The sequence below is a fragment of the Megalobrama amblycephala genome, linkage group LG9, assembly GCF_018812025.1.
Source record: "Megalobrama amblycephala isolate DHTTF-2021 linkage group LG9, ASM1881202v1, whole genome shotgun sequence".
Taxonomy (NCBI): domain Eukaryota; kingdom Metazoa; phylum Chordata; class Actinopteri; order Cypriniformes; family Xenocyprididae; genus Megalobrama; species Megalobrama amblycephala.
In genome coordinates, this window is record NC_063052.1 from 31,799,734 (window position 1) to 31,825,265 (window position 25,532).

Genomic DNA, 25,532 nt, shown 5'->3' on the forward strand with positions numbered 1-25,532 from the left:
TTCCAAAAATCACGGAAACGGATGTTAGTAGGTTTAAATATATCTCAGCCACTGCACTAGCCATTATTTTTAATCGAAGGAGATGAAGGCGTATTATCCAAGCATTAATGGCAAGGAAAGGCCCTTATACTTGGGAACGACCATGTACAGTATGAGGTGTTTTTGGGTGTTTCTCCGTCCTATCTGCTTCCGGGTCTTGATAAATTGGGGCATTTCTTTGTTATTTAGAATCCAGTAGCCTATTTATTTTGTCTTTTATGAGTTTAATAAAGAACTCTGTCTCCCCTTCTGTGCAAACATACCGCGCATATCATCTTTAAAGAATGATCGGCTTTTACGTACGCCAGGTGACCTGTAAATGTGAAAAAACTGTTTCCATTGCAGTTTTGTGAAATATTCCTTTTTCAAATTGCCTGAAAAACCACCTAATTTTCCCATTGGGCATATTTTCAATTGGCAATTTCAATTTGCGCAATTAGAAGGGTAATGGAAACGCAGCTTATGTGGCATTTTGCATGCTTGTAAAATATGTTAATTAAGTATATGTATGCAAATTTTATGAAACCATTTGGGACACAAAATAGCTCAAATTAAATTAAATAATCGCTCTGTAAAATGCATATAAGAATAGTAAAAGAAATTTGATAAAGATGATCATTTCAAATGAACCAACCCACATTTAAAAGCAAGTGGTTAACACCAATACAAGATGGACGCTGAGTTAATGTTCTACTTGGTTTACCCAGGGCTAAACAGTGAAAGACAAACCGAGCGAGACGCTTGAACACAGCCAACAAGGATAAACGGGCAGCACTGATGCACAGCATCACTTTGTCTCTGATGATAGCATTAGCTTAGTCATTCAAATGATGAATCAGGCTAATGGGTGACATTAGTGTTAAAGCAGACAGCAGAAATGCTACTGTGAGTAAAGCTAATGTAGTTTAGAACGACTCTGTGTCTGTGCTTTCCTAACTACACAAAAAGAAGAGCTAAAGACTTTGCAGTCCAAGCATCAACCTTGTGGTCTGTTGTTTAGGCAGAGATTTAATGAACATTTAAAACATATCTGATACAATTTTGTTGGCAATAAAACTAGGAAACATTGTAAATATTGATTTTATTTTAATGCGCTAATTATTTGGCCATTAAATTTCCTAAAGACTGTGCCAGCAGGCTAATTTCACGCTCCCTGCTCATGTCAAGACTCGAGAGTATGAGAGCAGAGCTGTTTTAAAAGCATCTCTGATTTTAACCAAAAGGCCAAAAATAGTGATTGAAAAGTTTGATTCATTTTCATGAATCAGTTCTTTTGAACCATATCGTATAATTGGTTGAAACACTAATTCAGTTATATATTTGAGTCATCATTTGGCATGGAATTTAATATATTTTATATTGTTAAATTGTTATACTTGAGTCTGTCTTGTTTGTAGGAAGGACTGAAGCAGGTCTATAAATAACCACAAGTGAGTTACTTACCCAGCATGATAAGAGTGGTCGTTCCCTGCTCGTTTCCACTGGGGTAAGTTGCGTACTCGCAGATGTACCTGCCAGCATCAGCCATCTTCAGTTTGTCGATCCTAATGGATGGGTTCTCCAGGGAGCCCCTTGTGAAATTAACTCTGCCTTCAAACTCTTTATTAGGGAAACTGGCTCCATACGTGGGGTGGAATACAGCAATGTTGTGTCTATCACCCTCGACACGCTCAAACATCCACGAAACCTACGAACCAGAAGAAATAGGGAATTAATTCTTGCACGGCATTGCTTTAACATACTGCATGCTGCCAGCCATCTGCTTGTTGTTTAAACTCAGGACTTAACCATATGGATGGCGATAATATTGGACAATTACTCGGCATGTGCTGAACTATCACTAAACATAACATTTGTTCAACATGTACAGGTGTTTTATGGATTGCCAATAATTAATATTCACGTATGCACTGAATAATGTTGTTGTGAATTCTGCATATTGAAATGTGCACCAAGGTATATCAAGCAGGCAGACATGGATTTTATTGAAAACTGATAGCATATGTATATATATATATATATATATATATATATATATATATATATATATATATATATATATATATATATATATATATATATATATATATATATATATATATATATATATATATATATATATATATATATACACACACACACACACACACACACATATATATCAGCAATTATTTGAATTAGAACATGTTTGTAACATTATGAATAACCTTACTGTCACTTTTAATAAATTTAATGCACAAATAAACTAACAATAACAATATTGACTGTATATAAATCATACTAAATTAGGTTTTTTGTTTGTTTGCATGTTTGCTTTTTAACACCATTCCAGCTTCTGTGGTTATTTTAATGGCGAGAAAATTTATGGTATAACTATATCAGGTTTTTACAATTTATTTTTGCTAAAAACTCAAACTATATTTGGTTTAACTTTGTTAAAAATTTCTTCAAAAGAGTTAAGAGTTAGTTTTTGTGAGAGAGTAAAAATGTGCACAGTTTTCTGTGATGGGTAGGTTTAGGTGTAGAGGTGTAGGGTGATAGAAAATACGGCCCATGGAATATCCCCACAATTCTCAAAAACAAACCTGTGTGTGCATGTGTGTGTGTGTAAAAAAAGAATAGTTCAGGATAATTTGCAAATTTTTCCCAGTCATCTCAATGGCAAAAAATATCCCAATTTACCTGAATTTACCCTGTATATATGGCGAGGACATCAAATACCTAATTTCTGACCCTTGGAACTAATCAAACACATCTTGTCTCACCTGTGTGAGTTTGGTGTTTCCGCTGTTGATGAACTCACAGCGCAGATTGACAGAGCTATTTGGATACGCAGTGACCTCATATTCCACTCGAACACGCTGACTCCAGACCACTGCAAAAGAGGAAAGAGCGAAACATTAGAACGTTCCAGTGTCGTAGCCTACATTAAATTTATGAAAATGAAACCCAGACATCAGGCTAATATGAAACACACCAAAGTGACTGTTATATTCCTGGGCCTGAGCTTCCTCCGGGAAAAAGTGCAGTCTCAGACTGATTAGAGCTCAGTGGCTTCATATCTATCGACTAAATGTGCAGACAGTCTCAGCATGAGACTTATCCTGCTTTGATTGCCCATAATTAAAGAAAAAAAAAAAAAAACTTTGAGCCATCTCATCATCACAGCATCAATCTACACAATCACGGATATGGATCAGAGCTCGCTTGAACAAATGCATCTGGATGAGAAGCATTATAAAAGTCAATTTGAAACGTTCAGAGCATTTTACTTCCATAATGCAATGCATTCTGAAACAAAATATTCAATAAACAAAAAGTAGGGTTGAGCTTGATTTTATCCATCAATAACCAGACTTTTCTTTGGAATAATGTGCACTAATGAATAATAACACAAGGAACATGAACACTTTTAAAATAAAAGTTCCAAAAAGAGATCTTTTCAGCAATGACAAAGATAATGCATTTTAGGTTCCTCAAAAGAACCTGCAAATGAAAAGATCTTAAAATTTTCTTAGAAATAAATGGTTCTTTTAATAATCTGAAGCACTTTTTTCCATAATAAAGAACCTTTTGTTCAATGGAAAGATTCCATGGATGTTAAAAGTTCTTCTATAGAAGCCAATAAAGAACCTTTACTTTTAAGAGTATATTACATATTCTTTTTCAAAGCTTCATGTATTCTTAATCAACAATTAAATGTGGGTAGGTTTCATGAAAAAAAAAAAAAAAAACACAATAATTTTAAACAAAAAGCTGAGAAAATCACATTTTTGTCAAAGACTATGTCCCAATGAGATTTAGGAAGATGATCAAAACACATATGGAGTAAATGGAGTCCATCAACATCCGCAAAGCTTCACAGTCCTATACCTCTTCCTGGGTCGACATTTCATTCGGTAACGTTAGGCAGTTTTGATTTATATCCTGTTTAATGTTTGATGACCGCGTTGTTTTACATGTGCATAAGCAATGCTTCTATCTCTTGTTTCTGCTTGTTCTTCACCTGTGTTTTGATCCAGAGATTCTGCACTAGTTCAGAAAATGCATAATAGCGCCCCCCCTACCATGTAACAGTGAAAACATGGATTGACGGAAAATTCCGTCAATGGTGGGGAACGACTTAATAAAGTAAGTCATTTGATCCAGGTTCATTTTAAAGTTTTTACTTTATATATACACACCCATAGCTAACGTTCTCATTTTTTGGAAAGAAAACAATTTAGATCTCAATTATATGTTCAAAGGCCTCATATTAATATGAACAGAATTTTAATTGTTTTTTGCTTGTGTGCAATATAATTAGTCTTAACTTTCTCAGCATCACCGACTAACATCTCTCAGCAAATAACAGATGGATTCTACAAACTGAAAATTACATTACACACTTGACTTGTAAGTAATTAAGTGCGTAAATAATTAAAATTCATCATTAAAATACCGTTTATGCTGCTTTTAAAAAAAAATGTGTCCTTGAACATAAGTGTCAAGTCATCAAAACTTTATAATAGGAGGTTAAAGCCTATAAAAGAAAATAATTGCACATGTATTAGTGCTACAAAAACAAACCTGTGATTCTATAACCCGATATGCGTTGTTCTGCAGTCTGCCTCAAACTGATGGTAAACTGACACTGCATTACAGTGCCAATCATAGCACTTTCAAAGCACTTTCCTTCTGCATTTGAACATTTTGACCCGGTGGCCGTGATCCCAGATGGTGATCTTTGTGTTGGCACAGCATTCACTTATGGAAGATTGCAAAGTTCAAGTTTTTCAAAACGCACTAGCTTTCTTTTCGCTTTCGCGTTTTCTCACCTGGCCGTATACAAAGGCAGGTTAAAATAAACAACCCGTGTTTTGACTCGAGTAGTCCGCAGACTCTAGCGAACTCCTGCGGAGACAGAAGCGAGAGACCTCCAGCTCAGAGCTCCAGGAGTCAAAGGCCAGCGAACAGCATGAGAGCTGCTCCATATATACTGATGGAATAAGGAATGGCTCAGTGCTCACAAACACACACACATTCACAAAGCAGCTGGACCTGCCAACCTACAGAAACATCAGTGCAGTCAAACACTCTAAAGACAGGCCTCAAATTGCATGTACCCCAGAGAGGATGAAAGCTATCAAATATAGGGTTGCGGCCACATAAAATAATACATAAACAGAGCTTGATTCGGTTATAGAAACGCATACTTTCAAATGCAAACGCAATCTCCCCTCATGCTACACCCCCTTCACCACATTGAAAACATCCAACTCGGTTTATGTTCCACAAAGGCATTAAATCGATTTGACCTCAAGTTTGCAAACCTCCTATAAATCAGACGTTACCTAACACTGACTGAAAGGTATATGGCACACTGACTGAAGATGCCAAATACTTGTACTGTACTGTAATGCGTCTGTATTAAAAAACCCTTAGGCTCAATGACTGTGACGCATGATTGTGTCCAAACACAATTTATATCGCAAATTAAGTACGCCACATGGGGTGCTAAAGCATCAATTAGCAAAAACTGTCTTCTTCTATAATCAGTTTTTTATTTCAAGTCAAGTACTGCTATCGCAGTGCAACAGTTTAAAGAAAATTTTGCTGAATGGCTTCAAGTTAGTTAAATTGGCATGTTTATGTAGCTGATTTACCTGAATTGCATCACATAAATGTGGCTTAATGGCACAGACACTTGAAGGCAATTCCATATACGCCCCATTAAGCATTCTAATGATGTTTATATCTGTCACAATAATCCAAGAACGCATATTAGACCAGATACAAATTTTACACAAAGACAACAATGCAGAAAAACAGCCATAAAGCAGCATTATGTTAATGTCCATTATAGCAGCCCTTGTGGCAAGGCTGAGAATTCAGTGCCACATTTGCAGAACACAGCGCACAAAAGTACTAAAAGTAGTTACGCATTACAAATAACTTGAGTTACATAATCAGATTACTTTTTTCAAGTAACTAGTAAAGTAACATATTACTTTTCAAATTTACAACAAAATATCTGAGTTACTTTTTCAAACAAGTAACAGAAGTTGGTTTTCCCCATGTATTGACTGACTCCTCTCCTGTCCTTATGTTGAGAGAATCGTGAGTAAGTGCAGAGGTGTTATGTGTGCTGTGTAAACATGATGATTACTGACTAAATGTGAACATTTACTCATCTCACTTGCACAAAAATAGATTTCAAAAATGAATAAAAACAGTGAAACGCAATCTCGTATATTACGCAAACCTGCAATATTTAAATATGTTAAACAACACAAACATACTTTATGTATTTAATCTCACTTTATTAACCAATGTCTTTGCTGCTGACCTTCGATGATCCAATTCAACCATACTAATAAGCAAACATTTAGATAAACATTGTATTTGTGATCAGCCTGAAGCTTTACATTTGCCAAAAATGTAATTTTTTGTTGTTATTAAAAAAAAAAAAACAGCCCAGGTGAAAAAAGCAACACAAAAATAATGTATTACTGTATGTATTACTTAGTTACTTTCCATAAAAAGTAACTAAGTAATGCAATTAGTTACTTTTTTAGGGAGTAATGCAATATTGTAATGCATTACTTTTAAAGGCAACTTTCCCCAACATTGCTTGTGTAGTATGATTCAGGCCATAGTACATACAACAACAGTGCACTGCAAATAATAAGCCTAACCCTACAAATAATTTATATTTCAAATAAATGAAATGAAACAAAAGAAATGTTTCTTGAGCAGCAAATCAGCATATTAGAATGATTTAAGGATCATGCGACTCTGAAGACTGGAGTATTGATGCTTAAAATTAAGCTTGCATGCTTAATGTGCTACTTACATGCTTAATGCTACAGTTTAACTTCACAGGAATAAATTACATATTAAAATACACTTACACTTTACTGGCATCTATGATTCTATGAAAACCCTTTAACATCCATTGAACCTTTCCATTGAACAAAAAGTTTCTACTTTATAGTGGAAAAATGTTCTTTAGATGATTAAAATAGTTCTTTTAACAATTGTTGACTGTAAAGTTCTTTGGGGAGCCAAAAATGGTTTTTCTATGGCATCACCATTTTTCATCATTATTTTTAAGAGTGTATATTAAGATAGAAAATATTTTAAGCATAAGCATAAGAGACTTTTTTCAAAAACATTTAAAAAAAATCTTACTGACCCCAAACTTCTGAACAGCTTTGGTAGTGTATGTAAATGTTTTCGTATGGTTGTGTAACACAATTTATGTCTCTTGACAGTTTCTATATACAGAGATTTTAAAGATTTACATGAAAATTTTAGTATAATATTATAAGACAATTTTAAGTAACATCTTCTGTCATAGAAGCCAATTTCCTTTTAGTTTTTTTTACTATTACTATTACTATTTTACTAAAGCTTCCAATTTTATTTCGCTGCTGTATCGTTATTTGTATTGGGCAAATAATCTTTGACTAAGCATTTGTTCTAGGTATTTACATTTAAGTTCCAATTAACATGCCATTCATACAAGGAAAGAGGTATGCGAGCACATATCACAGTGCGCTCAGTGCATGTCCGTATCCAGGACTCTAATGTCAGGAAGTGTGTGTTTTCATTATACAAGGAGCTGCGTGTGACTCACTGTAGCAGAATTCCCCCTGAAGGTACACAATGGCCTGTCAGACCAGCTCCGCAGTATAAGAAACAGAAACACACAGCATTTATTCACTCACCTCGCTCTCTTTACCTCTCTCTCGCTCAGCTCCACTCCTCTTTTGTTTTCTTCTATCTTTGGCTCATAACTCTATTTCCCTCTCTCCCTCTTCCTCCGTACACATCAACAAATGAGCCATCGGGTGGAATGTAGTTGTACGATGTTTTAGTCATTCGTTTTTCATAGGGTCAATGAAAGAACGCCATGGGTTCAAAAAGAAGGAAAAAATGAGAACAATAAAGTAAAGAACCAACATGGATCAAATATCTGTCTCATTTGCATGCATACCCAGCATGCTTTACACCCCCTCCCTTTGTGTTCAAGTGTTTTCTGCTCATATTCCTGTGCTGATCTACTATTTGCACTGGTTTTAATACCTCCGAAACAGTCGGGGTGTCTGCACACTGCTGATATGCTTTACTTAAGGATGACAAACGAACCAGAGTAGGGCCGCAACAGGCTCTTCAATAAAACACAAACACATTTAAGGGGCAGAAGCAATTTACCAAAAGCACATACTATTGCTTTATGTACTCAATGCAAAGCACATCGGTGCTTATGTTAAATAACGTGTGATATTCACCTCAGAGTCATTAATATATTCATATATATGCACCGCAGGGATGGCTCTGAATGCATAAATGTTTAATTTTAGATATCTATTTAGATGTAACTCTAAAGGATTAGTTCCACCAGTAATTAAAATTCTGTCTTTCTGTCACTATTTACTCGCCCTCAAGCCATTCCGTACAACTTTCTTCCCTCAGTGGAGGATTTGATCAATTGTAACTGCACGAAAAAAAGCAACCAATATGTGTAGGACTGAATATAGGACTGAAGTTTTGAAACTTCAAAAAGCAAAAAGAATCGTCAAACTGTTCATATGACTCGTGCATTATATTTCAAGTCTTCTGAAGCCATATAATAGCTTTAAAATAGTGAGAAATGGACTGTTTCATCATTAATATCCATTTTCTTGACTGAGGGGGCAGGATATTCAGGGTTTAGCGCCAACCCTGTTTTTGACTCTGATCTTTTCACTGAATCAATTGATTCAGTTCAGAAAATGGCTGTGAATGATTCATTCATGAATCAGACTAATCCACTTCAAGTTCACTGATTCAATCCAGTCACAGAGTTTAATGGCTGTCTGCAGGGGAAGATTGTCAGTGACTAATCAAAATACATTTTGATATGTCCCCCTAACAATGTTATCGCATGACTTCAGAACACTTGGGATATCGACCTTATTTTTCATCATGGAAGTAAGCAATTGCCTGTGAATGTGCAAGTCTTCTGATTCATATTGCCGTTATAGGTAAACAACTAAAAATTAAAGGGATAGTTCACTCAAAAATTAAAATGTTGTCATCATTTACTCACCCTCAATTTGTTCAAAAAAAAAAAAAAAAAAAACAATGTATAAATTTCTTTGTTCTGCTTTACACAAAAAGGAAGATATTTGGAAGAATGTTTGTAACCAAGCAGACCTCGTCCCCATTGACTACCTTAGAAGGGACAAAAAATACTATGGTAGTCAAACTTTACCAAATACCAACATTATGGACAATTTTGTACAGCTAAAATAACTGGAAGCAGCTGAACCCAGAAGCCTAGCACATTAACGTAAAAAATTGAAAAGGTGGATAGTGTATGAGTAGTACTGGCTATTATATACACAATGCTTTTATGGTGCTTTTGCATCCTTACTGAAGTTTAAAAGTTTCCATTGAAGTGACCAGTACAGCCTTCAGAATTTCTCTTTGTCTGTTCCCCAGAAGAAAGTCAAGTATTCATTTTAACATTTGAAAACTCCACACAAATCTAATGGAGGTTTGAGCCAACTAAATAAATAGATTGTCCTTTTCACTATTTCACATCATATTTTGAGCAAAGACCATTATTTCCTTGAAAAAAACGTTTTTCATTGGTAACAGAAAAAAATTAACTGACAAGGCCATAATACATATTCAAGAACTTATCTATTCAGCCTGTTTTCAAATACTAATTTTATTATAAACATTTTTATCTACTCAGCCTCAAATTTTCCTCTCACGGATGTTGTTCTCTGTCTAAATGAGTCACGCGATGCACAAGTCAGGCGCTTTACTAAAGAATGACAAACTAACCACATTTAAGGAGAAAAAGGCATTTACCAAACCACAGACCCACTTAAATTTTTCACTCTTTGTTATATTGCAGCCATTTGCTAAAATCATTTAAGTTCATTTTTTTTTCCTCAATGTACACACAGCACCCCGTATTGACAGAAAAACACAGAATTGTTGACATTTTTGCAGATTTATTAAAAAAGAAAAACTGAAATATCACATGGTCCTAAGTATTCAGACCCTTTGCTGTGACACTCATATATTTAACTCAGGTGCTGTCCATTTCTTCTGATCATCCTTGAGATGGTTCTACACCTTCATTTGAGTCCAGCTGTGTTTGATTATACTGATTGGACTTGATTAGGAAAGCCACACACCTGTCTATATAAGACCTTACAGCTCACAGTGCATGTCAGAGCAAATGAGAATCATGAGGTCAAAAGGAACTGCCTGAAGAGCTCAGAGACAGAATTGTGGCAAGGCACAGATCTGGCCAAGGTTACAAAAAAATTTCTGCTGCACTTAAGGTTCCTAAGAGCACAGTGGCCTCCATAATCCTTAAATGGAAGACGTTTGGGACGACTAGAACCCTTCCTAGAGCTGGCCGTCCGGCCAAACTGAGCTATCAGGGGAGAAGAGCCTTAGAGAGAGGTAAAGAAGAACCCAAAGATCACTGTGGCTGAGCTCCAGAGATGCAGTCGGGAGATGGGAGAAAGTTGTAGAAAGTCAACCATCACTGCAGCCCTCCACCAGTCGGGGCTTTATGGCAGAGTGGCCCGACGGAAGCCTCTCCTCAGTGCAAGACACATGAAAGCCAGCATGGAGTTTGCCAAGATGGTGAGAAATAAGATTCTCTGGTCTGATGAGACCAAGATAGAACTGTTTGGCCTTAATTCTAAGCGGTATGTGTGGAGAAAACCAGGCACTGCTCATCACCTGTCCAATACAGTCCCAACAGTGAAGCATGGTGGTGGCAGCATCATGCTGTGGGGGTGTTTTTCAGCTGCAGGAACAGGACGACTGGTTGCAATCGAGGGAAAGATGAATGCGGCCAAGTAGAGGGATATCCTGGACGAAAACCTTCTCCAGAGTGCTCAGGACCTCAGACTGGGCCAAAGGTTTACCTTCCAACAAGACAATGACCCTAAGCACACAGCTAAAATAACGAAGGACTGGCTTCACAACAATTCCGTGACTGTTCTTGAATGGCCCAGCCAGAGCTCTGACTTAAACCCAATTGAGCATCTCTGGAGAGACTTAAAAATGGCTGTCCACCAACGTTTACCATCCAACCTGACAGAAATGGAGAGGATCTGCAAGGAGAAATGGCAGAGGATCCCCAAATCCAGGTGTGAAAAACTTGTTGCATCTTTCCCAAAAGACTCATGGCTGTATTAGATCAAAAGGGTGCTTCTACTAAATACTGAGCAAAGGGTCTGAATACTTAGGACCATGTGAGATTTCGGTTTTTCTTTTTTAATAAATCTGCAAAAATGTCAACAATTCTGTGTTTTTCTGTCAATATGGGGTGCTGTGTGTCCATTAATGAGGAAAAAAAATGAACTTAAATGATTTTAGCAAATGGCTGCAATATAACAAAGAGTGAAAAATTTAAGGGGGTCTGAATACTTTCCATACCCACTGTGTATACACACACACATATACATATAAAATTATATATATATACATATAAAAAATATATATATATATATATATATATATATATATATATATATATATATATATATATATATATATATATATATATACACACATACACACACACACATCAGTCTGCTGTGTAATGATCCTCACATTATCAACAGCTTTATCTACATTCCTCTCAGCCAGCCTCAACTCTTCTACCAGACGTCCTTCTCAGTATTGAAACGAGGGACGTGATGCCATGCACGCGAGACAGGGACGTGCCGACTTCTGTGGGTCGAGCGGCTTCCCCAAGGTCGATTGTGAACAGTATTTCTAGAACTCGTTAGCCCTTGAGCCCGTTCCACGCGGGTATGTGTGAAAGCCTCAAAGACGCAAACAGAGGCGTTGGACCACGGAGAGCAACTGGAAAATAATTAGCACAGTGAGTGCGCGACACCAGGGCACACAGCGCACGCTTTTAGAATCTCACAGGAATGCGTTTCTTCCCACCGCCCGAGTGACCGTTATGAGTTTGAAACTCGGATGAAGTCTCTCAGTTATTAAAAAGACTCTGGTAAATAAGACATTCCTTAAAGAGGCACACTGTAATTTTCTTCTCATTAAAAAGTTTTACACAAAGTAGTTTTGAAAAACATGATTAATGACCTATACAACTAGTTCTACCCCAATAACTCCCCTGAAACTGGCCTTTCTTTGCTTGTGGAATAAATCATGGATCACTGCAAACAGATTCTCTAGAACGTAAACTACTGTTCAAAAACTTGGGGTCGGTAAGATTTTTAATTCTTTAATCATGTATTTAAAGATTTTATGCTCACCAAGCTGACTTTATAAAAATACAGTGAAAACAGTAATATTGCGAAATATTATTGCATTTTAAAATACCCTTTTTCTACTGTAATACATTTTAAAATGTCATTTATTTCTGTGATGGCAAAGCTACATTTTCTGCATCTTTACTCCAATCTTTAGTGTCACATGATCCTTCAGAAATCATTCTAATAGGCTGATTTGGTGCTCAAGAAACATTTCTCATTATTATCAATGTTGAAAACAGTTGAGCTGCTTAATCAAAACTGTTTTTCAGGATTCTTTGATGAATAGAAAGTTCAAAAGAACAGAATTTAAAGGGTTAGTTCACCCAGAAATGAAAGTTCTGTCATTAATTACTCGCCCTCATGTCATTCTACACCCGTAAGACCTTCGTTCATCTTCGGAACACAAATTAAGATATTTTTTAAAATCCAATGTTTCAGTGAGGCCTCCATTGCCAGCAAGACAATTAACACTTTCAGTGCCAATAAAGCTACTAAAGACATATTTAAAACAGTTCATGTGACTACAGTGGTTCAACCTTATTGTTATGAAGCGACAAGAATACTTTTTGTGCGCCAAAAAAACAAAATAGCGACTTTATTCAACAATATCTAGTGATGGGCGATTTCAAAACACTGCTTCATGAAGCTTTACGAATCTTTTGTTTTGAATCAGTGTTTCGGAGCATGTATCAAACTGCCAAAGTCACATGATTTCAGTAAACAAGGCTTCGTTATTTCATAAGTGTTTCGAAATTTCAATAGTTCACCACTGGGGGGGGGTGTGACTTTGGCAGTTTGATACACCACTGATTCGAAACAAAAGATTCGTAAAGCTTCATGAAGCAGTGTTTTGAAATCGCCCATCACTAGATATTGTTGTCGTTATTTTGTTTTTTTGGCGCACCCAGAATTTTCATTTTTGGATGAACTAACCCTTTAACGAATATGTGTAAATGTCTTTACTGTCAATTTTGACAAGTTTAATGGATTGTTGAATAAAAGTATTTTTATTGTTGAATAAAAGTTTTTTTTTTTTTTTAAATAGTGTGATGCAACATTCACACTGCAGGTGACACTGAAAGTCTAAACCTGCCATATCGACACACTGTACCTTAAATAATTAACCTTAACATTTCTATTCTAATATTTCAATCATATGTGTGACAAACAAGAACCTAAAACTAGTATCAAAAGTCTGTCTGTGTGGCTCTAAACTGCACTCAGTCTCACGCACTTGAAGTTTTTACAGTTCACATTAAAGCCTCCACATTTAAAATAATTATACGCAATTAAATAGCATATTAAAAATGCATTTACTTTTACACTGTATAAAATAAACAAGTGTACAAAAGCTAAAGGCCAAATGAGGATTTACTTTCATAAACGGTACTCTTGCATAAATAAAGAGCCACCAATGAGCTGTAAATACAGTTTCACTGTGTAATTAAAAATTATGTAACCTGACTGATTTAAAAGATTCCTAACAATGCTTCAACCAAACCTATGACCTTTAAATGAACAAGTACAGTTCTTTAGAAAGGACATGTAAAATAATAATTGGAACCTATACTGTCTCCTATAAGTACTGCAAGTTATTTTCCAATAGTTCTAAGGCGAGTTATAATCTTTAATCTCCGAATGGCCCGGAGGTGGAAAAGGTCACTGTGGAAGCAGAGGGGACGAGGGCATGAGGTGAAGAAAGGGAGGCGCTCGAGTTTGAAGGCAGACCGTGACGGGAAAGCATTGAGTAGAGCTTGTTATAATCCAGGTGCGAAAATATACGCGTACCCACTCGTGAACCGCACGACCTCGGCGTTCCCTGCAGGCACGACGATGGTATCCATGCCATAATAAAGAAGACCTTAAATGCATGTGCCGATCATCGCACACACACCTCCAGCTCACTGAATCCATTAGCTCTGCTGATTGTGTGATTGGAGCAAAATGGCCACAGAGAGCAATTATGTAAAGGTGGCCCGGCTCACCTCTCTTTATATGTTTCCGTTCCACGTTTCGCCCCCTCTGGTACTTTTCTTTTTATTCTCTTTATTTCGACCATCCTTTACAGCTCTGAAGTTCTCACTCTGTTGAATGTGAATTCGTGAAACAAATTCCATCTAACGGAGCTTTATGCCTTCGCCGACTCACCCTCCCTCGGCTGTCTCTCACTACCTAGTAATCTTCTATCCTTTATAAACCCACTCTGTTTCTGTGTCTTTCACTCACACACCCCCTGTCAAACGTACGCCAGGGGACACACCCTCATCCAGACATAAAACACTAGCTCGGAGTGAGCACACAGAGCCTAAAGCTGTTCGCCTCACCCTGTGTTCCCTCTCAGACATCAAGCAGATCTTTTCTCCTTCTTGATCACATCTCCTGCATCTTTATTTTCCCTCCTCCCGTCACTTTTTTCAAGGTCACCTTGTGTCTTCCTCTCAACCATCCCTCCATATTTCTCTCTCTTTCATCTCTATAGTTCCTCTATTCATGCCCGTCTACCTGCATCTCCTTCCCGCATCTCAATTTTTTGATTCTTTTCACTTTCACTTCACTTTCATTTCACTTTATGGTTCATTCTTTTATCTTTTGTTAGCTTTTCTCCTTTCATCCTCACCCTGCTAAGATAGCTCTTTTCTCTAAAACAGGAAGTGTGCCATTAGGTTTCCTAGCGGCTAAGTGGCACAGGGTTCTCCTGGCCACTCTCATCTCCTTTCGCTTGAAACTCAGCTCATACAGTTTTTCTATGCTTCAGCTTGGTTCCAAAGCCTAGTTAGTAGCCTAGCCGTCTACTGCCTACTTAGGAAACCACATTTGTAAGTGACTACCTTCATAACATATCAACAAATGAATGTGGTCATGTGGTTGGAGCTATCCAAAAATACTTTATAAGTTGTAATAAGTTCTACAAAGACGAGAGCACTTTTTACAAGTCAGAATCTCATTTAGGGTAATTCCGACATGGCGTGAACGACCTTAACAGTGGATTTCCTGGTGGAAAAACTACATTACCCATGATTCTGTAAGAATCTCCTCCAATCAGATAATGGAAACAAGTCGGTCTATATGTATCAACATCTTTAAAACAACAGTTTTTGTAATTCAATTCTGTCATTTGCAATGCTTCATGGGATTGTAGTTCTTTCCCTCAATAAAACCAGTACTCAATAAAATGTCTTAGACAAAACGACAAAAGTATGATTTCATAATGTTTGTTTGTAATGTTGTGATTCACCTCATCGCTGTTTGGTTTTATTCATGGCTCAAAAATCTATATGAAAACAAAAAGGGAAAAATACTTCCAGAACCGATGCCACTGAAAAAGTGGGCGGGACTAAGAGTTTGACAAGCATTTTTGCTAAACTAACACTGTAATACTCTAATAAGCAAATAATTACAGGCAAAAAAACTGGAAACAATTCATAGCGCACAAATATAGCTTAAAATAGTCAAATGTTAATCGATTAAACTGTTTTCCTAGACACATTTTGGTATTGAATGAAATATATTTATAAATCAACAATTCAAGCCATCCACCATCTTGGATTTTTTTTCTACTTAGTTTGTTCCAGTGCATAATAGGATTGCCTTATCTGTGAAGGATATGCAAGCTGAAAAAAAATATCTTAAACCAGCTTAAGCTGGATTGCTGATATTAACTGGTTTAAGGTCTCCTAGCCAGACCAAACTTGTGTTTAGCCATTTTCCCAGCTAAAAAGCGCCCAAAACCCCTTCAAAACCATCCAACAAACCAGCCTAAGCAGGTTGGGAGACCAACAACCCACCTTAAGGCCTTTTCACACTGAACGCAATGCTGTAAAGTGAAGCGATGGTTTCACACCGAACGCAAAACGATTGATTGCCTTTGGATAATTCACGCCTGCACGATAGGTGGCGCAGACAGATAATGCAATTTTCCTTACATATGCATCTTGTTGGTTTTTACTATTTACATTTTATGATGTATTTGGTCAAAAGAATTCTCTAGGTGGCACAGACAGTGAAAGCAATTTTCCTTATGTATGCATCTTGTAGGTTTTTACTATCTATAATGCTTACAAGAATTATTTTGACCAAATACATTATAAAATATAATCACAGCTGGGTAACAGGTGCATTAGAGCTACAATTAACATCTAGCCAGCAGCTATACATAACAATCTATGAGATTATTACTGTTTTTGCTCAAAACCCACTTTAAACCATCACCTTGCAATAACTTCCGATTGTGATCTAAAGTGGATTTCAATTATACATAGGCCAGACATGCATTATTGTAGCATTTTTGTAACATGTAGCATTTTATAATGGAGTAAACACTACATCGTAATCATGTCTATTCTGTAGAAATGTTTCTCTCAGATGTTTATGTGTTGAACTCAGAGTAAGGAAGTGTACAGAACGTCATCATCTGGAAGGGCAGCAGTTATGGCCACGTAATATGACTGACAGATTTAAAAGCAAATGAGCGCTTTCTGACCAGAAAAAAAAACAGACACACGGTACTCTGAATGCTGTTTTCAGCTCATCAGATCACATAATTTAGTGCAAAATGAGCAGAAATGCTATTCTGTATAAAGAAGTATGAATTAAAAATGAGAATAAATCAATATTTCTCCAAATGTGCACACTTTTGAAAATCTCCTTTGAAAATCAAATGGATGCTGATAAGTGAAGGCATATGAACTCAAATAAATGAAAGTAGAAGCGATTGAATGTGTGTGTGTCCATTAGACAACAAGAACTCAACATCCATTCTCTTCTCTCTTCCGGAATACTTTTATTTGGTGTTTAAACTGGTTTTCCACCTATCTCGCCCTTTTGTGTAACAGCAGCGGCTCCAGGCATGTGATCTAAAGCTCAAATCTAATTGGATGGCTCATTTCATTGTGGGGCGACGAAAAAAAAATAAAAATAAAAATAATCAAAACACTGGTCAAAAAAATAAATAAATAAATAAATCACTTAGTCATGCCATGATTGATCACACATGGTGTGAATGGCTCCATAGGGATCTATTGTTTCAATAAGAGCATCATTGCATGGTACATTCGTGTTGCTAAACCACGCTCAATGTGAAAGACCCTTTAGGCTGGTTTAAGATGTGTTTTTCTGCAAGGACATGCAATACTTCAGTTTTGGCCATAAGATGTTATCCTAGAAGGGAATGATATAGCCTTTGTGTCTATGCTGCCTTAGAATGCTCAGTTCATCAGGTTTTCTTGTTTTGACACTAGATTATCAACACGCAAGCATATGTGTACAGTACTTAGAGTAAAATATTTATTTCAGGCATATATGTTTGTGTTTACACCAACTGTCTTTCCCGCAGTGCATTTATTTAGGTGAATAAGCTAAAGTATGAGTTACGTTATGAAACTGAATGGTTATGGGTATGTCTATTGGAAGTGTCTGGGGTGCACTAAATTATGGCTGTTTTTGTGTGTGTATGTGTGAGATAGGCATGCGTTTCGCCATCCTCCCCGAGGACCACGAAACAGCAGCAACAGCAGTCACGGTCCCATCTTTTTTCCCCAGGAGATGGTGTTCATATGTGTGTGTGTGTGTCTGTCTGTGTTTGTGCACATGTGCGGCAGGGGCCCATTTCTTCATCCCCAAGTGAGAGCGCCTGAAATGGAGACAAAAAGCCCTCCTGTCTTTATTACTACATGATAAATGCCCCTCTCGTATAGAGACCTATACGTACTCATGCTGCACACACAAACACTCCGTCACGCACACATAAACAAACCCTAGATGCGGTCTTTACACTCACGCCACATGAATTATTTCCCATAACCTCATGCACCTATTCTATTTTCATTGAGCGTGCATGCATTCGTCCACTTATTTTACACATTCTCACGGCTGTTTTCCACACAAAAAGCAGGGGCTGGCTGCACAACCCTATTCTACATGTAAGCCATGTATTATTGATATGGCTGTTTGAAAGAGGGGGAGACAGGCACTCCTCTCTTATTAAATTATTGACAGGCAACATTTATGCTGCCAGCACCTGACCCGAGGAGGAGGAGGAGAAACTGATGAGCCGGGAGGGAGAAAGGAGGAAAGATTGTACAACAGACTTAGAGAAGACAATGACGCCTGTTTTAAGGATCATTAAGATTCTTCAAGCAATTACATTTTTTTTTATTCAGAGGATCCAAAATGACCATTTGCCAAATGCCGACTGAGAGTAAAAATTGGCTTTGCGAAATGAAATGTTATTTCCAGTTGGCTGGTAACTTTATTAGGAACTGCAAGATGCTACATGGTTTAAGTCGAATCGTTAAAAATTATAATATGACTGCCTCTGATGTAAGAGATATGCACAATTAAATCTACAAAATAAATCCACAAAAAATATGCACTTATATCTATAAGAAAATACATTTGCAATAATTAAATAAGTAAATAATAAAATAAGTAATAAGTGAATTGGTAGTAGGGCTGCACAATTATGACAAAAATCATAATTGTCGATTATTCCCTTGAAATTGTAATTGCGATTATTAATTACGATTATCACAATTACATTGAATGATGTTTTGAATAGCTTTATACCACTGTTTGAAGTAAATGCATGCAATATATAATGTAAAAATAAAAAAATAAATTATTGCTTTTTTATAGCATTAAGCCGCGAATGTCAACTATTCATTGGTTTGGTTACTTCTTTAAATAAAAAAAAGTAAACATATGCATGTAATAATAATAGGGCCTTTCGCACTAGGAACTTAGTTATAAGGTGGTTCCCCAAGAACTAAATGTTCCCCTAGGGCCATTTTCCTTGTTGCATTTGCACCGACAGTAGGAACTCTGAAGTGACGTAAACTGCGCTTGTTGTAAAGACGTTTATTTTTAAGGCGCTGAGAACAGCTCAGCCAGAGCCTGATTCTTTCACATTCTCCGTCTTCATTAGTTTACGATCTGTTTAACAGTCCTGTCTAATATGTTATTAGATAGAACTGTTATACAAAGAAAGTAGACAGTATATGAAAAAGTATTAGCTTTTGCCATGTGGTTGATATCCAATGTCGCCAGCTGAGCAGAAATACATGTTTCGCTCGGTCCAGTCAAAGTCGTGCTGGATTTTCTCCTTAGCGTAAGGTTGAGGTGTCCATCTATCACATCACTGTTTTCCATGTTTGTAGAGTTTGTTTGTGGAATAAATATATAGGCTGTGTACACTGCTTTTTAAAAATGACGGGTGCTGGTGCCAATCAGCATACACTTACGTCAGTGGTAGTTCCTTTTGTGCCGGGTTAAGTGTTGCCAAGTCAGAGGAAACTGGGCTACTTTTACACTGTTGCCGCATTGTTGTTTTTCATGTCTGTGGGTTGAAGCAACCCCAAATAACATGATATTTAGCCCCTGGAATGCAAATTTTACAAGCAGAACCCCGCCAAAAACGCGGATTTTACACCCTGGAACGCGATTGGGCTAGTTTTGAGTAGCAGTTGCTCAGGTTTTGTTAACCCTGGCTGGGTTAGACCTTGGCTGGGTAACATGCTCTAAACACACCTCTTAAGCACGCAGAATAATGTAAGTGGATATTTACTTTGTAATCGTGCCTTTGAATGATTACAAAATTGTGGAATTCGTAATCGCGATTAGAAATTAGATTAACTGTGCATCTCTAATTGGTAGGTAGAAAAACATTTAATTTTGGATCCTGCAAGGACATGTTCATGGAAGTCTTCCTGAAATTCTGCCATTAGGACATGGAAGTGCCAAGAAAGATTTGAAATGGGTGGCTGAGAAGAGCAAGGAGGAGATGGGAAAGATGCAAAGAAAGGTATGAATAAACCAAAAAGACAGATAAATAACATTTGGCAATGAAATGAGGTTGTAGAATATGGGGAGGGGGGGTGGGAACAGACTGAAAAGAAAGAGAGAGAGGAGCAGCAGGAGATGGCAAGGGAGCTAAAGAACGAGGTAAAAGAGGTGGAACAGGGAGATCGGAACCGAGATAGAGAAATTGCAGGGCATGAGAGCAGAAGGGAAAGATAATAAAAGAATAAAGATGCAGGTGAAATGAGAAGAGAGTGAGAGAAAACTGATGCAGAGGTGAGGGAGAGAGCCAATCTGCAAAAGGTGAACAGGTGGAGGAGAGAAAACTGCGAATGAGAGAAAGAGAATGCCAGGGGAGAAGGGAAGAAAGAAGAAGAGTCGAGAATGAGAGCAGGTATTCAGTCAAAAGGATTAGAGATGCACAATATATCATTACCACATTGGATATAGTGATTTGTGAGAATCTACCAACCATGAAAGTGTGTTTGCATTATTGTTAAAAAATAATGAAATTAATAAATAAATATATCCAAACACACTTGTAGGTGTGACGAAACTTTTCATTTTGTTTCATTGCGGATGCTTCGCCAACTTGGCTTATTTCTTGTTTTGCTAACTTTCTATTTCTATTCCATCCATTTTCCTGGAAGAGAAAGACATTTTAAATATATTAAATGCAAATTTAGTCCCCTTTTAGGATAATACTAGCATATAGATGACTTTGACGCCATCAGACATGGACAACAAGTCAGAAAAACTCAAAATTAGATTTCACGGGGTCTTTAACCCTTTAAGAGCACTATCCATAGAAACAGGACGCGCTGAAGAGCTCTTTTCCCTTAAGAGAGCACGTTAGATTGAGTGGCTGTAAGCACATAACGATAGCAGATCCCAAAGCTGTAAGCGTTCATGCATAAAAATGAGCCAGTAAAGTAAATTACTTGAAAAAAAGTTTGAACAACCTCTACAAATGCTACTTTGTAATGCATAATAAACTAATTATGCATGATTTCCCCATCTTTCATACCGTATGAAGCCTAGCTTCCCTTGTAGCATATTAAATTACTGATTTATATAGTGTAGATTTTGAATATCATGAAAATACTAGCTGATTGATATTGGCAAGAATATACACTCTTAAATATAAAGATTCCAAAAGGAAGTTTTCACAGTGATGCCATTGAAGAACCATTTTCACTTCCCCAAAAAAACCTTTCAGTGATTTTTTTTTTAAACTCTTAACAGAACCACTTTGTTTTAATGTGAAATGTGAACCTTTTTCCATTATAAAGATGCATTTTTGCAATGGAAAGATTCCATGGATGTTGAAGGTTCTTCCTGGAACCGTTGATGCCAATAAAGAACCTTTATTTTTAAGAGTGTAGGTGCATTTCTAAAAACGAAGGTTTGATTGTGGAGATAAGTGAAGGAAAAACAGCTCATCTACATGACAAAGAAGAAAATGAGAACAAAGACATGAGAGAAAGCAATATGAACAGTCTGCAGGTGGGCACACGTACGTGAACGCTGCACTTCCTTCCATTATTCCGCCAGCTGGATGCGGTATTGCCAGGGGCCTCGAGGCGCTGGACAGGCAGGCTCATTTGAGTGCCATTAGAGGCAGTTTTCTATCCTCCGGTTGTACACTTACACTAACACTGAACACGGAGAATGAGAGTGAGAGCGGAGAGGAGGAGAGAGCACTTAAAGAAACGGAAAGAGACAGAGATTGTTACAGCATATTTACTTGCCGTCATCAATTCTCTCTCCTCATTAGCCCGACACAGGTCTGATCACTTTGTTAGAATTGATTCAGGACTAGTGAAGTTGTTTGCCCGACGCTCTGTCTAAAAGGAACGACAGTGTACAATTACCTTACAAGCATGTAAACAAGCCACACAAACGCAGCGAGGGAGAATGCGAGGCGTCGCGCTTTTGCGGGGCCCGACTGTGTCTAATGTGTGCATGTGCGCGAGTGCATGTTTGGACAAACGTATTCCCACCACAGAGGGAGCGAGGCATTGATTTTCCCATATTACCACACGTCAGGGCCACAAAGAAAAGCCACCGCCACCATAATTACAGCTTGCCAACTGCAAATTCCCCAGACCAGTGTGTTCGCCTCCAAATCCCCTTCTGATAAGACTGCATTTCCCAGATTTCCAAAGTAGATTCAGACTACAGAAGTGAGAAGTAATTTGATTAAAGGATTAACACAGCCAAAAATTAATATATATGGATGGATGGATGGATGGATGGATGGATGGATGGATGGATGGATGGATGGATGGATGGATGGATGGATGGATGGATGGATGGATGGATGGATGGATGGATGGATGGATGGATGGATGGATGGATGGATGGATGGATGGATGGATGGATGGATGGATGGCAATAGTCAGAACGATAGAAACAACAGATTGATGGATGGATGGAACGAACAGACGATAGATAGAAAGACAAATAGGCAGACTGATAGACAGAACAATAGTCAGAACGACAGAAACGATGGATGGATGGATGGATGGATGGATGGATGGATGGAACGAACAGACGATAGATAGAAAGACAAATAGGCAGACTGACAGACAAAACAATAGTCATATCGACAAGATGGATGGATGGATGGAACGAACAGACGATAGTTAGAAAGACAAAAAGGCAGACTGATAGACAAAACAATAGTCATATCGACAAGATGGATGGATGGATGGATGGACGGATGGACCGAACAAACGGACGATAGATAGAAAGACCAATAGGCAGATTGATAGATGGATAGAACAACAGAACGACAAACGATGGATGGATGGATGGATGGCAATAGTCAGAACGATAGAAACAACAGATTGATGGATGGATGGAATGAACAGACGATATAGAAAGACAAATAGGCAGACTGATAGACAGAACAATAGTCAGAACGACAGAAATGATGGATGGATGGATGGATGGATGGATGGATGGAACGAACAGACGATAGATAGAAAGACAAACAGGCAGACTGATAGACAAAACAATAGTCATGGATCGATGGATGGATGGATGGATGGATGGATGGATGGAACGAACAGACGATAGTTAGAAAGACAAAAAGGCAGACTGATAGACAAAACAATAGTCAGATCGACAAGATGGATGGATGGATGGATGGACCGAACAAACGGACGATAGATAGAAAGACCAATAGGCAGACTGATAGATGGATAGAACAACAGAACGACAAACGATGGATGGATGGATGGATGGATGGATGGATGGATGGCAATAGTCAGAACGATAGAAACAACAGATTGATGGATGGATGGAACAAACAGACGATAGAAAGACAAATAGGCAGACTGATAGACAGAACAATAGTCAGAATGGACAGAAACGATGGATGGATGGATGGATGGATGGATGGAACGAACAGACGATAGTTAGAAAGACAAAATAGGCAGACTGATAGACAAAACAATAGTCATATCGACAAGATGGATGGATGGATGGATGGATGGATGGACGGACGGATGGACGGACGGATGGATGGACCGAACAAACGGACGATAGATAGAAAGACCAATAGGCAGATTGATAGATGGAATAGAACAACTGAACGACAAACGATGGATGGATGGATGGATGGATGGATAGAATTAACAAATGGATGGACCAATCGAAAGAATGAACAAAGGGACGATAGATAGAAAGACAAATAGGCAGATTGATAGATGGGCAGAACAATAGTCAGAACGACAGAAAAGATGGATTGGATTTTTATAACGCCTATCACTTTTTTATTAAATAAATTAAATCAGCTTCAGGAATAAACAAAAATATGGCATACTAAGTCATTTGGACTACTTTTATTCTTCTAATCTAATCTTCTAAAACAGACCAGATTGTTATTCACTCGTTATCTTCACCTTGAGTGAAATCCCAAGTGAATGATTCAGTGAGTTGAACTCGAGAACCATATCCCTTCAATTCACTGAATGAATCATTCAGATTAGTTTTGTGAACTGGATCAAATTATTCTTTTAAAAAAGACTAAAGAAAAACCTTTTGTTCACAAGCCAGACTCTCAAACGTCTGTTCCTCACAAATTTATCATATGACTTCAGATTATAAATCATATAAACCACTTTTATGATTCTTTTTACTCATTTTAAAGCCTGACAGCCCTAGTTCTCATTCACTTTCATTATATTAACAAAAGAGACAGGATATGCTTTAAAAATAATTTTTTTTTCCCCTCACAAGAAAAAAAGTCACAAGAGTGAGAACATGCTTTTTATGTTTGACTTTTCCTTTAAACAGGGAGAATTAAATCGGGGGAGGGGGAAGCAAAACTCATATGTTAAGGATTAGCAATGCTGTCTTCTGGGACTTTCTCCCACTGAATCAAAGGTTAATCGCATTACGGGAAAACTGCATAATAGAAAACCTCACCACAGCAAATACGAGAGGGTCACAGGCGTGGATGTAAACGTGACTGATTCGGGATGTTTAAAAAGACGTGGGCGTAATGGGGGCGAGTGAGTATGCATGCGTGCAGATTATTCAAGGCGCGCTGAAGCTCTCGGATGAAGTGCGATCATCTGCGCGTGACTCAAGTGGCTGCGCGTCGGCCGTGCGCTGGAATCAATTAACGGACACCTGTATGTGCTACAGTAAGACGTGTTCCCATGAGTGGGTCAGAATTCGTGAAGACTGCTCCATAATGGAGCCCCAGCGAGCCACATGCACAAACTTAGATGCGAGCACACATTCCCCCCGAGAGCTGCTGTTGACATGTAACAGCGTTCATCACATTACCGAAAAGCCCTAAATCACATTATAGCTGGAGTGTAGCCTCTGAGCTAACTGTTAGTGCTGATCTCTGGTAGGAGACAGCATGGCAAAAACCAACTCTGTGAGGCGATGGCAGCTGGCAGCTTCTCTCAGTGTTCATATTTATAGGAAATTCCCACTGTACGTTTATGAGCTTCCACTGTGGTAAAACGCCACGCTCCCCTCCCGGGTGATTAGCCCCCTAAATGAGAGCGGGTTGTTGCTAAGCACACTTCAGTGAGTATGCACCCGAGAATAATGGAGGTTAACAAGTGAGCAGAAGAAATGGGAGGGATTACAATAGACTCTAGTGTAAGTAATCAGGATGCTCTGACATTGAAGGCTTTTACAGAGTCACGCTTTCCATCCAATAACCATGAAAGAGAAAGCATATTTCTAATACTCAAACAAGGAACAGTGTAGCCAAGACTTTTGACCTAAAGTCTGGTCCTCATTGCAGCTTATTATGGTCGAGATCAACCTACTTAGATAAGAAAACGAAGTATAAAAAAAATGCATTTCAACCAAACGGATGCAATCCATTGAAGTAACAAGTGATAAAAGTTCTAGATAAAAATATAGCTGCAAGCA

At 37.8% G+C, this 25,532-nt stretch overlaps 1 protein-coding gene across 2 annotated transcripts in view; it reads right to left on the reverse strand.

Moving 5' to 3' along the window:
• pvrl2l (PVR cell adhesion molecule related 2 like) overlaps positions 1–25,532 on the reverse strand; it is a 197,755-nt gene that overhangs the window by 118,219 nt on the left and 54,004 nt on the right. For both annotated transcript variants that reach the window (XM_048202846.1, XM_048202845.1), the window contains exons 2-3: positions 2,805–2,914; positions 1,483–1,726 (exon numbers count right to left, since the gene is read on the reverse strand). In XM_048202846.1, coding sequence (XP_048058803.1) covers positions 1,483–1,726; positions 2,805–2,914 — 354 coding nt within the window. The remainder of the gene's footprint in view (positions 1–1,482; positions 1,727–2,804; positions 2,915–25,532) is intronic.